The sequence below is a fragment of the Erpetoichthys calabaricus genome, chromosome 2, assembly GCF_900747795.2.
Source record: "Erpetoichthys calabaricus chromosome 2, fErpCal1.3, whole genome shotgun sequence".
NCBI lineage: Eukaryota > Metazoa > Chordata > Cladistia > Polypteriformes > Polypteridae > Erpetoichthys > Erpetoichthys calabaricus.
Genome location: NC_041395.2, coordinates 249,189,390 through 249,204,354, shown reverse-complemented (window position 1 = coordinate 249,204,354; position 14,965 = coordinate 249,189,390). Strand labels below are relative to the sequence as shown.

General features: G+C 33.4%; 1 protein-coding gene across 1 annotated transcript in view; it reads right to left on the bottom strand.

Moving 5' to 3' along the window:
• LOC114646924 (kinase non-catalytic C-lobe domain-containing protein 1) overlaps positions 1 to 14,965 on the bottom strand; it is a 130,952-nt gene that overhangs the window by 40,222 nt on the left and 75,765 nt on the right. The window contains exons 7-14 of the mRNA XM_028795328.2: positions 13,823 to 14,826; positions 13,195 to 13,309; positions 9,274 to 9,345; positions 6,421 to 6,482; positions 6,155 to 6,313; positions 5,436 to 5,513; positions 796 to 886; positions 62 to 221 (exon numbers count right to left, since the gene is read on the bottom strand). Coding sequence (XP_028651161.2) covers positions 62 to 221; positions 796 to 886; positions 5,436 to 5,513; positions 6,155 to 6,313; positions 6,421 to 6,482; positions 9,274 to 9,345; positions 13,195 to 13,309; positions 13,823 to 14,826 — 1,741 coding nt within the window. The remainder of the gene's footprint in view (positions 1 to 61; positions 222 to 795; positions 887 to 5,435; positions 5,514 to 6,154; positions 6,314 to 6,420; positions 6,483 to 9,273; positions 9,346 to 13,194; positions 13,310 to 13,822; positions 14,827 to 14,965) is intronic.

Genomic DNA, 14,965 nt, shown 5'->3' with positions numbered 1-14,965 from the left:
GAAATTTGGAAAAGTGAAAGGAAAAATGGCTGAATGCAAACAGATTTGCACATGAAGTTACCTTTGTAGATCTGCATTCTGTTTAAGGATGATAGGCTTAAAATGAGTTGCTGGAGACATAAAAGCATCGGGGAGACCGCAAGAGCTGTTTACAGGATATTTACATGGAAGTGGACCTTTAATAGCATTGAGCTTATTTTCACCAGCAACAGGCATAAATCCTATAAAAGAAAAGAATGTCCCATAAAACTGAATTTGGGAAACATTTGTTGAGATGGGTGAAAAACAATTAACAAGAAGCCTGCCAAAAAACTGTAACCATCTATATGTTTTATATAGTAAATGCAAAACCAATGTTACTGTTAATGCAACATTATATATAAAATAAAGTTAATGTATTTAATTACTATAAAACTTTATCATGAGGATTTTCTTTACTTTGCTCTGCATTACTGTTGTTTCAATAAATCAAATAAATGGTATGTATACTAAAGACTGAAGAAAGATTTGCACTTTTAAATTTTAAAACATATTTAAACTGGTGAAATTACAAAAGAAGACTTTCTGTTTCTCCTTGTTTCAACTTTTTAACAATATAAATTTATGTAAGCGTAAGTATATATTTTCAAACTATCTTTGTTCTATGTAATATCATTCAAATTTAGTCCCATAGTTAAATAATAAACTACTAGCATCATTGAAACCATGTACATCAATTATTTCCAAACAGTGTATATCATACACTAAATGCATAATTATCACATTACAATTTCTACGAATATATTAGTGTTTTACCCTTTCTGCAGTCAGACGGCTCATTTGCACTTGGTGCATGTTCATCTTCGACCGTATCATCTGATTCATCAACATCCTCGTCATAATATGGCTATAGGTACAACAAATAGCATCTATGGCTATTAATCCATAACAATGGTTTAAAAAAAAACCAAAAACTTAAAATTATTACATTCAGATGCAATTAAAATGTTAACAGGAGTTTGGCTACATGTAGGATAGGCTGTAATAGTATTTAAAAATGACCTGAGCTGTTTTTACTACCATAATAATATACTGCTGAACCCAAGTGGATACACAATCTGTTAACAACCAATGGCTGGTAAAAAGAAGTGGCAAGAGAAGAAAGAGAGTTTAGAAAGATGGAAGTGGCTGAAATGGCAAGTGAGAGTATAGATCTACTGGATAATAATAATAATAATAATAATACATTTTATTAATATATAAAGGATTACAGAACCATAGTAGAATGTCAACATCCACACATAAGAACTTAAATATATAATTTACGATCTAAAAGGGGCCTCTTTGGAGAAGGAGACAGTTCATAACAGAATTACTCAGAAATGTTTCCATTTTGATATTATCATTATATAAAAATCTAATGCCCTTCTTAAAAAAATATGTAATTTCTATACTGAGCATTGATCCTATGTTTATCTATGCTGCGAGAGAAGTAATCCTCTGTGACAAATGCTTATGTTCAGTGACTCAGAACTGTATTAAAAGGGATGACAATGGACTAGAGGATAGAGAATTATCTAGGTTCAGTTTCTATCCTCAGTCTGATGCTAGGATGGGCTCCGGCCACAACTACCCTGAACTGGTTTAAGTGGGTTAAAAAAATGGATGGATGGATAAAGATGCATGAATAATGATTAGTGAGATTGGTCATTAAGTAGATAAATGCTTAATACATCATCTGAAGTTATCTAACTATATAAACTGCTTATATAACAAAGTCAAAATGAAATAATTTTAATATTGACAATGTTTGCAATAATCAAGAATATGCTTCACTATTATAATGGAAATAGGAATTACATTTGCTATTATAAAATTTAAAAAAGACCACAGCTTCAGTTTACTTTAAAATGTTGATCAGACATGAAAATTATAGTTTCAAAGTATTTTGTAAAGTTTACTAGTAACTTGATCTTAAATATTTGGAAACAATTCTCCTGTACTTACACTCTTTACCCTACAGATGGCAGAGTACACAAGCAAATGAATTCTACAACTAAAGAGGCTATGCTCGTCAACATTACTTTCATTTACTATGAGCAAATGTGTTAAATGTAAAATAATATGGTACATATACATATAGCACAAATATCCATATATATATATGTACACACAGAGTATATAACCTACTTTAGTCTACTATATATAATAGGGGAAATTTGAGCGGTTTAGATTCTAAATTAAGCTAACTGCCAATTTATTGTAGGTTTAAATATTTTGTAAGTTACTGTTAGTCTATGATAACAAATTCAAGCTAAGAAAGTGATGGCAGAGAGCACATTCAATAAAGAATATGTAAATTCTATATGGGCCAGCGGCAAGCTAGATTTTACAATCCTCACATTTCAAATGCATTATATCGACATACACAAAAATGCAATACAAAGATTTGGTTATGTAAAAAAAATATATATATTTAAGATTTTGATTTGGCATTCTGATTGGTTAAGCATAAATAAGTTATTGAGCAGTCTCAGCACAATTACAGTTTGCTCAAGGGAAACTGCATGTCCTTTCCAAATTAAGCAGGATACGGCTCAGAATAAACCTTGTGGGCTGAGACATGCTAATGATGGAAGGCCAGAGGAGGTGTGTTTCATATGCATCAAAACTGTCGTGACCCCTAACAGATACAGAAGCAGACATAGACTAAGGCAATGGAAAAGCAAGGACTGTGTGCAGTGTTATGATATAACTGTGGGATCATCCCAACAACTGCAAATGACTTGACAGGAACTGGCACAAATGATTACAGAAATCAACTTTCCAAATAATAGTCATTCATCCATCCAGCAAACACATTTTCTAAATGCACTTAATATATGTATGGAGCTACATGCAGCTGAAGACTATCATTTTATTACAGCATTAGAACATTTGAAGAATTTTGATAAAAGCAGGCCTTAAGCCAAGAAGCTTCTCAATCCTATTCAACAAATTTCTCCAAAATAACATCAAGCTGAGGTTTGAAGATCACAAATGTACTATTATCTACCACTTTCAGTGTGTGTAAGGTTCTCTGTGTTAACAAAAACATTGTAATGTTTGTGTGAAATCTACCTTTAACAAGTTTCTATCTGTGTCCTTGTGTGCTTGTTGAAGAATGATTCTAAACTGGGTTGCACTGTACTAACTCCCTTCATAATATTGAACCCTTCAGTCATATCACCTATTAATCTGTTTGCTTAAACAAAAAGGCTTCAGCTCATTCAATGTTTCCTTATAGCTTATACCTTTCTGTTCTGGAATCAGTCTAGTTGCTCTTCTTCAGGAAATTCTCTAGTGCTTACCTATCTTTTTTGTAATATGGAGACTAAAACGACACAGTCCTCTAGATAAGACCTCACAAGTACATCAAATCGCTCAACCATATTGGGCCATATAACCTAACTTTCTATTAGCCTTCTTAATTGGTTCTGTTAACTGTCTGGATAAACCAAAACAATTCATTTGATTCCACACTATCTACCAGTCCACACAGTTTAGTACCATTTGCAGTCTTAACCAGCTTGTTATTTATATTGCTATCAAGATCATTTTATTTATGTATAATTAAAAGAGCAGCAACCTTAGCACTGTTCCCTGAGGGGAACCACTTTTAACATCACCTTATTCAGAAAAAGTTCCTTGCACCATAACGCACTGTGCACTATTTTTAAGCCAATTTTGAACCCATTTACCCACTGCACCTTGACTCTAAATTCTTTTTGCTTGATCCCTAACCTCTCAATGGCTAGGAATCAAACAACCATTGTCTCATCCCTAGCCTTTCATCAAAAGCTTTTACAAAATCTAGATAAATATGAGGAACGTTCAAAAAGTTTTCCGCACTTTTATATTTTCGTTGGATACAGTGAAGGCAGGAGGAGTAGTAATTGGGCATTAAAAAAGTGGTACGATGCTGGGAAAATTACATCGCAAACAAAGGTGACTATGTAGAAAAGTGATGTAATTTGTTTTTGAAATTCTTAATTCCTGGATTGGTCCGATCACCTTTTCTATTTATAATAGGATGCCATTTGTTCATTTCCAATCTTTAGGAATTTCCCTAGTGTGCAGTGACTTTTGAAAAATGTGTAACTTTGTTTTTTGTTAATCCAAGTAGTTATTTTAACTCTATAATTTCCATATCACTAATTATATCTTTGATAGTCCCTATGACTGCTGGGAGGTAACCAACTTATTCACATGTGAAAACATTCACTATTTTGTTATCAGCTTATTTTAGTTCACACTTACCCTTTCTTTACTGTTCTCCTTAACCATTCTTCTATGACTAAAATAATGAAAGAATTTCTTTAGGTTATCTTCTACCTTTCTTGCAATATTTATTTCTGAATGTCTAACTATTTAACTGTTTTTCTCACACTCTGTTCAGCCATTTGATTTGTGCTGGAGTTAGTTTGTCTTCTATTACTTATACAAAAGTTATTTCTCTGTAATTTCCTTTTTTAGCTATTTTTAATCCACTGTAGAATTTACTTCTTCTAAATTTCAGAATGAACTTGTCTTGCATTGTATGTAAAATGCTTTTAAACCTGCTATACTGCTCTTAGGCTACTACATGTTTAAAAGCTTGTCCCAGTTTACATTTTTCAGACATTGCTGCTTCTACTTAAAACTGCCCTATTAAAGTCAAAATTAACAGTTTTACCTTTGGAAATACAATCTGCTAGAACACTATCGTTTGGTTAGTAGATCACAGTGTTTCAATCATCTTTATCCTTATTATCCTTATCCTCTTGTTGAAAGGAGAGGTTCTTTAAATGCCCAGTTGCACTGCGCCAGCTTACAGTTTCCAGCTAATCTAGCAACAAATCTTTGATAAAAGCACCCACTGACATGGCAAGAATATGCAAAATGAACACAGCCAGAGTTACCCAAACCCTGTAAGAATTAATGTTTGCTGAGGAGAAACTGAATTATCTTTCAATGAAAATAAGTGAAGGAGAAGAATAAGACTTAGTTGGGGAAGAAGCTGGAAAAGTAAAGTCAGAGGAGTTGTGTTTTGTCAGAGGAGTTGTGTTCACCATGCAGGAAGATTGTTGTAACTGCCAAAGGAAATCCAACCTGATTTTGATTCAAATGTGTTCTTCTGGATTTGTGAGGCAGCAGTGCTGACTACTGTGACACTCCAAATCAAATGTCACCACAAAATACACTGTGACATCTGTGGTTATCCAGACTGCTACAACCCAACTATTGTGGGTGATTCTATAGTGTACAATATATGAACAAACAAAAGGTAACTTATTACATACAACAAAATTAATTATGAACTCTTCAAGTATAATTTAATGTGTAAATCAAACGAATAATAAATTTAGAAATATCATAACAGTTGTATAGTGGTATGTAACACTTCATTGTTATTTTTAACTATTAAAACAGAAAACCTGTTGAATGCAGCTGATAAGTTTTGCCCAGATGTCATGGGGGTCAATTCCTTGCTGAAAGAGGTGGTCACTGCAAGCCTATATAAAAAAAATAATAATAAACACATATTTTTACAGTGATTATGAACATCTACTCTATACTCTAAAAATATTCTTATATTGCTATATAAGCAAATATTTTTTAACTACTAATATCTTCATCTCCACAGTAGCCTATACACTGCAGCAATAGTTATATCTGTCCATGCTTAATTAACAATTAAAAAATAATTATGAAAGGAAAAAGACACTTTATTATATTAAAATGCAAAAATAAAGAACTGTTGAAGTATTTACTGAATTAACCTGCCTTATTTCCCATAACCTTACCTCTACTTTTTCCATGATTACTGTTTGAAAGTTATGAAAAGAAAAATATATATATTCTATAGTTCCTTAAACTTCCTTAATAATGGAGGACCATGGCCAACAAAAATTGCTAAGTGAGCACATTTCACTTAAAACAGCCACAATAAATATTCCCCACGAATATAATTTCAACTTACTTTACTTATAAATAATAACTTTAATGAAAAGAAAGTCAAATAGTTTTGATGCAGATACAAATATAAGAGCTGACGGCCTGGACTCAATAACCACATTTGCAATGTGTAAATATCTCCTAGGATTGACCATTTTAAAAAAAGGCATGATTAGACTATAGAACCTACTTTATTTACCTGTAATGCTACAGCAATGGATGGGCGTTCGTCGGGTGTCCCCTTTGCCATCTCAAGCAAAAGCCTTTTTAATTTCCTTGGCAATACTAACTTTTGATTAGGTGAGCAGTTAAACTTAGCTGCAGCCCACAGAACAGCTGCGACCCCATACACACACACCTACAAAAAAAAGGTATTTTATCATCCATGATGAAGCCTTTTTGTTCATATATAATCGATGGGTACCAAAAAAGGTAAAAAAAACAAAAAATCAAAAACAAAAAAACCTTTTCAGTTGCAATGCCGTGTTCCTGGAATTCTGGAGCCAAAAAAAACGCATCACTTTGACCTAAAAGAAATTGTTAATTACTATTAGCCACTACACTACCAAAGTAAATAATAATAAAAAAAGTGTATGATTTTTTAACATAATGTTTTAAATACATTTTTCTATTTTTATAATACATTGAACATTATGTAGGAAAAAGGAAATGAAATTATTAAAGAATATTATTTTCCCAAGAAATTGTATTTATACCAATTACTTTGCAAATTAACATGGATTTAAACTTAATTACGAGCATATCATACATAGGCCAGATCATGTTTTCAGACTGCATGCTTAAAATGCGAAGATTTCCGAAAATGTTAATGAAGTGTAAATGAAAATTAAAAAATGAAATATATCAGTTAAGTGTCAAATTAACACTGTAAAAAAGGCATCCCATTCAACTACTGTAACATTCACACAAATACTAAAGAAAATCAGAATGTAATTAAAAGATCTTTCATAAAATCTTTCTGTATAGTTCCAATTTTTAAAACCAACACATTAATATTATCTCCATTAATGGCCGTAACATGTGGAGCTATGCCTCTATACATAATAATGTAATATCTATTTAAAGCAATACAATTCCATAAGAGCACTATTGTCTACATTTCTTCAATAATGATGTTTGAGTAAGGTACTGTTATACTTGAACTAACCCAATCTACTTTAAGACATCTTTAAGATAACTTTAAACTTATTAAATTTATATAAGTTGCTATCTGACAACATCTATATAGGGAAATTATTGGATCAACAGCTTTAAAGGAATTTGAAAGACTAAGTCAGTAAGTACAATAGAGCTTTCAAAATGAAAACTTCACAATCAGTATAACCCAGTCATATTTAAATTAGAGTACAGATAAAAGAACTTTCTTAGAAAGGTCTGTTAAAACTAAAGGGGAACTTTCTTGCCACAATACTGCATGCAAAAATCAAACACCACACACCAGTCTAAACATACCATTCTCATTCTAAAGTTGGTAGCTATACCAATCTATCTATATAAAAGCCAAATACCACTGACTCACTCATCATGAAATTTGTGACTTGTGACTTGGAATTTGGAATGTATGTTACCCTTGTCCCATGGGTGCTCGCTAAGAAACGGTTTTAAAAATTTCATGGTCCAAGAACAAAATTTCTTATAGTTTTTTAGACCCGTTTGTATGTCTGTCTGCTTTTCTTGAGAGAACTACTTAACAGATTTAGAACAGATTTAGCTAAGAATCATAGTTCGCTTGCAGGAGTGATATATTCACGCTAATCTGAGACAGAGGCTGCGGGCCAAGGGGAGGGGGAAGAGTGACGTCAGGAGTAGAGAGCCTGGACCGGGCCCTCCTCACTATCCTGTTTCACGAATACGTGGGTGAAGTCACGGGGGATGGCTAGTCACAGTATATATATATGACTTCAGTAACAGGGACTGGCAATCATTTCAGGACTAATGCAAAGATGAATCAGCACATTTCAGAAAAACGTTACATAAAATGCGTGCCCTTTCTGGTAGAACTGAAACTGTGGAAGAAGTTTGTGTTCCAATAGGACATTGATTCAAAGCATAAGACACATTGGCATACAACAGAGAAAACTGAAGGCTTCAGAGGCCTAGACAGAGTCCTGTGTCAAGATCTCAAAAATTTTGTCAATTAGTATTCCTCAGCAAAATTTACCAATACAGAATTATTTATTGCGAGGAAATAATGAGTAAATATAATCACAATCTATAAAATAAACAGAGACGACAGAGATTAATGGCTGTTATATACAGAAGATACCAGAGTATTGATCTGGGAGATGCATGATCAGAAAATGATAGAATTTCAGTTTTTATTTTTTATGTACTGCTTACTTTTATCTTTTTATTATGAAAGGCTCTATGAAGAAGTGTATGACTTACAAATACTGTTCCTATATTTAACACACCAAAATCCAATGCTTATATGACTCTTAAATGTAAAAATGATTTATCAATCCATTCTATTACAAAGCCACAGACAGCTGAAGCCTACTCCAGTCACATCGTACTGGATGTAAAGCAGAAATTAGTTTTGAACAAAGCAGCACTCTACTTCAGAACAAACAGAATGACACATTTACTTTTACAATTACCAGGCTAACGTAGGGTTAGCCATGTAGCATAACCTGCAAAACTCTAAGATGCCAATAGAAACCCGATAGCCCAGAAAAGCTAAATCCCATGCTATACCTCTGACGTTTTAAGGCGGTTGCACTGATCACCACACAGGAGTACTGATATCTATGTATTTACACATTTAATGTATTTTTCCTGTGCATTATGAATGTATTTTGTTGTTGTTACAAGGCCTAATTTTGGGGAGGTTTGACTGTTGTAATTTGGTGCAATCACCAGGAGCGCTCATTCTACCAACTAAACCTGAACTTAAATATCTTCAGGGCATCACGGTAATTTCAGTCTGTTCACCAGTTCTACATTTCACATTTATATAAGTGTACAATATGATCATGCTCAAATCAGTGAATGGAAAAATACTCATAGCGATGACTGTATGATTTATTTATGTAAAAAACTTCACAAAGAACACTTTTTTTATTAATAGACACTTCTAAATATGCTTATTTACCATAGTTAATAATTAAAAAATGAATTCTACCTTAAAAATGCATTTTCATTTCAGTAAAAACATCTTACATTAATATAATATTTACAAAATAGTACAACTGTGACAACACTAAAAGAATCATAATAATTGAAAATATGAATATAATAAAAACAAATGTAATTTTTCTTACAGTACGTACAATAATTAAGAAACAATATTTCTACCTGTGCTCTTCACGTTCAAAAACATGACTTCTCCATTTCGACCAATATACACTGTGTCCAAGGATAAGAATGCTTTTTTCAAACAGGATAAAAAGGGTTATTGGAAAAATGACACCATTTTATGATTACAAAATAAAATATATAATAATAATTTTAGAAAATATCTTTCAAATGAAAAGGCAGCTCAACACATAACTTAGTGTTGTTTAGCTATATTTTATGAAATGACTTATCTGCTTAGGTAAGCAGAGGGAAAAGAATTAAGCATCCTTTCATTTACTTGCACCATGATAAGTCATTTTGGTCAGCATTATCTGTTGAAGAAAATTAATTGATCTAGAAACAAACTAAAAAGTCATTCTGAAATTGACATTTGTTTTCAAAAAGTTTGCTATGGAAGACTCATTCTTGTCAAATGCAGACATCAAATACTGAAGCATGCAAAAATTCATAATGGACAAAGCAACCATTGTAGCTGGTGGAAGGCTTTAGACCAATGACACTATCAATATAAGGATAACATTTTGTAAAATATGATATTTAAAACTGATGGCAATTAAGGGAGCCTTTCTATTTAGGATAAATAAAAACACAAAAATAGAATAATTGTTAAATAGAATAAAGTTAAAATATAAAAATGTCAAAAAAAGTAAATCAATTAAAAAAATTCCTCAAATACATGTGTTTGGCATTTGATTGCCACAATGTTTTGTACGGATTCACAATGCTCATTTGAATGGGAGTGTATTGTGCTGGAGGTGCCACTATTCACGTGCAGTAACATTTCACAAGCAAGAAGTTGAACTATAAGCAAAACATAAAAACAACTTAAAATTATACAGTATTAAATCAAATATGTGATGTGCTTCTGTATACAGGCTTGGAAAACATTATGCTAATCGTGTTTTTGTCTTATTGCTCTCTACTTCTCTATATTTATTGTTTGTGATATATGCATTTCTAATTAATTAAATTTTGAAGTATAAATTTGAATTTTTTTGCTATAACTGTGGAGAATTTGTTTGGAAATAGTCAGCTTGTCATAGTTTTTTAAGTTTCATAGGTCTCTAAATTCTGTATTAAGACACAATGCTAAGTTGCAGACATTTATAGTTGTCTATAGTGCTCTTTTTATATTTTAATGTTCAGGGTATATGCAAATATATTTACTTTGCTTATGTATATGTAGATAATAGGCATACAGTGGATTCAGAAAGTATTCAGACCCCTTCACTTTCTGCACACTGTATTGTGTTATAAATGTATTTTTAAATGGATAAATTTTCCTTTTTTGTGCATTATACTACACTCAGTGACCCATAATGACAAATCAAATATTGAAATCTCTCATACATATAAGTATTGAGACCCTTAATTCTGTACTATGTAGAAGCCACTTTTAGCAGCAATAACAGCTTCAGGTCTTCTTGGGTCAGTCTCTACAATCTTTGTACACCTGAATTTGGGAAGTTTATCCCATTCTTCCTGGTGGATCCTAAGAATCCTAAGTGACTGTAAACTGCCATATTCAGGCCTGTACCATAGATGTTCTATGGGGCTTAAGTCTGTATTTTGGCTGGGCCACACGGAGCTACTCTCATGTTTGTCTTGTGTGTATACTTCGGGTCATTGTCATTCTGAAATATGAACTGTCGCCCCACTCAGAGGTCACATGGACTTTGGAGCAGGTTTTCTTCAAGGATTTTCCTGTATTTGGTTGCAGTCACCCTTCCCTCAGCACTGACAAGTCTCTCTTTCCCTGGTGCTAACAAGCATGATGTTGTGACCACAATCCTTCACTGTAAAAATGGTATTAGGCAAGTGATGAGCAGTGCCTGGTCTCTGTCTGACTTAGTGCTTAAAGTCCTACACAAAGTGTTCACTTATTGTCTCATCAGACCAGACAATGTTTTTCCTCATGCTCCCAGAGCTTTGTAAATACTGTCATATGCCTTTTACTCAAGAGCAGATTCCATCTAGCTAACGTACCATAAATGCCTGATTGGTGGAGATACACAATTTTTGCAGAAGTCTTGTTAAGCTCTATTAGAGTAACCATGGTCACCTCCCTGACTATAACCCTTTTTGCCTCTATTACCACTTCGTATGGTTTGGCCAGACCCTGGTGGTTCAAAACTTCTTCCATTTCAGATTTATTGAGGCCACTGTGATCCTGCCAACACTCAAAGCTTTACAAATGGTTTTATACAATTGCCCTGAACTATGCCTCACTACAATTTGATCACAGAAGTCTACAGAGAACTCCTTGGACTTTTTCATCTGACATGCAGAGTGAATTGTAGGACCTTATATACCCAGGTTTCTAAACAATTTCCAATCAATCTGATTTGTCACAGGTAGACTTCAATGAAGTTCTAGACACAGCTCAATGATAATTAAAGCAAACAGGGTGAACCTGAGCACAATTTGGTGCACCACAGCAAAGGACCTGAATAATTTTCAAGAGAAATTTCAGTTTTTGATTTTTAATACATTTGCAAACATTTCTGAAAGGATGTTTTCACTTTGCCATTAGGGGTTATTGAGTATATATTAATGAGAAAAATGCAGATTTATCCATTTAAAATTAAATCTACAATGCAATAAAGTATGCAGCCAGAACATGAAGGAGTCTGTATAGTTTCTGAACCTACGTTTGTGTATTGTCTAAAGTAAGGCATTCCTTATTTTTTCTAAGGCTGTATTGAACAGGCAAAATTAATAAATAGGATGAGTGGATTTAAAAATTCTTTGTTATTAAATGTATAGCTAAATTAGAAAATGTGTATATGATTTTGGAAGGAAATGAGAATGAGAATAGTCCTAGAAAAAAGTGAGGCTTGTTGGGGGCAAGGAGGTACAAGCATTAAAAATAAAAGAGTTAAAAGTAAAAAGATCAAATAAACAAGAAGAAAGGTACTTATTACCATTTGCTGCAACAATGGACTTCTGCTTTGTTATTTTTACAATATACCGAGGACATAAATGTTCAAACAGTAAGAATTTTACTGAAATAAACCTTAACAAAGCAAAAATATTCAGTCTGGTGTTGAATATTTGAAAGAATGTATGTATGTAGGAGAGTCTTTCTGTTAATTTTTAACACTATGATTCCATAATTAATCCAAATTTCTAGTTTTCGAGCTTTGACTTTATTTTATACTGATTGTTGAAAAACTCATTATAATCATTTTCCATTAAACCATCAAAAGATTAGGAGGAGACACAATCTATCCCAGTACAACCAGGTACAGGGCCAGAATTAACATTGTTCAGAGTGTCAGCCAACTGCAGGACACACTTACTCACACACGACCCCAGAGTCATTTATATTGGACTGAGCTACCTACAGTAATAAGCATGTCTTTGGGGTGTGGGTGGAAATTTGAAGACCCAGAAAAAAAACAAACGGGGGACATGTGCAAATTCCACATGGACAGTGTCTGGATCTGAATTCTGGACTCCAAAGCAGTGAGGTTACAGCACTAACCTCTGGGCTGACCCAGTTTATTATTTGTTTGAGGCAATATGTCTACTTAAGGATTAAGGAGAATCTTATCTGAACACCAAAGGCACACAGCACAACTTGAAAATGTATCTCACATAGGAAATCGGTCATGTGCAGAGCATCTAAAACATTATTGGGTAATTTAAAATAGCCATTTGAAAAAGCCTCAATATTTTTCAGAAAGGAATCAATTGCATCTAATGAAACACCATGCAGAAAAAGGAAAAGCTACTAAGTCTTCAGAGAAGTGCTAATGATTTCAGGATCAAATCCGTGACTTGTAAGTTATCAGCACTGATCACTACACCATCATGCTGCTCATTCTGAGAAATAAGCATTCTAATAACAGAGTGCTGCTGCAATGCCATCTAAGATAAGGCAGTTTCTAATAATGGATGAAGATAAAACAGTACCTGGAAAATGAATTTGAGGCTGAAGAGAGTAAAGGCATATGTAGCAAAGAGCCCATAATTCATTTACAGATAAAGGTCTGCCACACTGTGAGAGAAAGTCTTTCAGGCTTGTCCACTAAAAAGTAAATGCAAGATTAAGTTCATTTTTCTTAACATTAATATCAGGACAAAACAGGATGTTTACCAGATCACTATAAAAAGCCACAATGTACTTATTTTCTAATTATATAAACAACAGAAATGCAACAATTAAAAATGTGCACCATTACCTCAAATTTTACTAACATTAAATGGCGTATTCTTGCAATGTGTGGTTTTATTAACATTACACAAATTTGAAAAATATATTAATGCTCTAGCCATAAATCCATTTTTTAAAAAATTTCACAAATTTAGTGTCTCAAGCCTGCAGTAGCAGCACTGAGTACAAGCCAGCCCTATTCCTAGTTCATTCTGGGTATATACAAAAATAGAAATTTTTCAGACATTCGCACTGGAAAAGACTTTAGAACACCAAATAACTTTAACTTCAGGTCTATGAACTGGGAATGTTAAACTGGGGAAAGGTAATGAGAATATGCAAACTGCATAAAAACAGAATTAAAAATTAAAAATGAAGAAAACTCACTTCTGTCTGCATGGTTGTTGTCATGTAATTCTCTTGAGCATTCTGATCATCATCATTTACCCAGCAGTCATTTGCAGCTGGAGATTTAAAAACTGGTGATTGATTGTTTTTACTAGTGTTATTAGGTTTCTCGGGATTACCCAATGTTAATCCATTGCTAAATGGGTTTATCGTGTTCTGGTCACACTCTGAAGCCTCTGTATGATTTATTAACTGTGTAGAAGCTGAATGTGTATGACTTCTTGCCAATATGCTTCCTGAAGTGTCCATGCTTTCCAAAACTGTGTCACTATAGGAAATCAAAGACTCTTGATTTGTTGAACGTGACATGTTCATGCTGTCCTCATCCACTAAAGTCTCTGGGAGGGGATGCTGCCATTCTTCTACATCTGAAATGCATGCAGATTTTTCAGAGATTGGACGAGAAGGAGGACTGTTTTGTTCACAACCAGTATCCGACTCGTTCAGGTTACTAATTGACTGAAATTTGGAAAGGCCAATTAAATTTAACACATTGCTGGTGTCTTTCCATAGCAAAGGTGATTTTTCATTTTCCGACAAAGATGAAATGCAAGGTATGTTCTCTACAGTGGCTAAAGACTGGTTTTGAGCACAGTGTAAACTTATATCTGAAGAGGCTTTTATCTGGACTTCCTCAACTGGACAGTTTTTCCTAATGTTTTGCTGAACCAAAACTGTGTCACTCCATTTTGGTTTAAAATATACTTTATTTGCATCATTCCTGACTCTGTAATTGCACGTTTTTTGAGGGGTTAAGTTGATAGTTTCAATAAAAATGGAAACTCCTGTAGAATTGTCTGAAATCTGCATTTGCTTTTCATCAGAGTGAGTCACATCTGCAGTTTGGTTCTTGAATAAACTAGAATCTGAGGCCAAATCTTCAGTGCTGGAACATCCATCTGCTGGATTTCGAACATAATCATGTAGCGCATGCCCAGCACCTAATTGGTAATCTTTTCTCATCCATGAGATTTCATTGCACTCTGTCAAAAAAGGCAGAATATTTAGTGTTATAAAAAGCATGGTTAGATTTAATTAGCAAATGCATAAATAACTATCAGTTTCTAATAGTGTCATCAAAATGAATGACAAAGACTTAGCCAATATGTGTTTTTCTTTAAA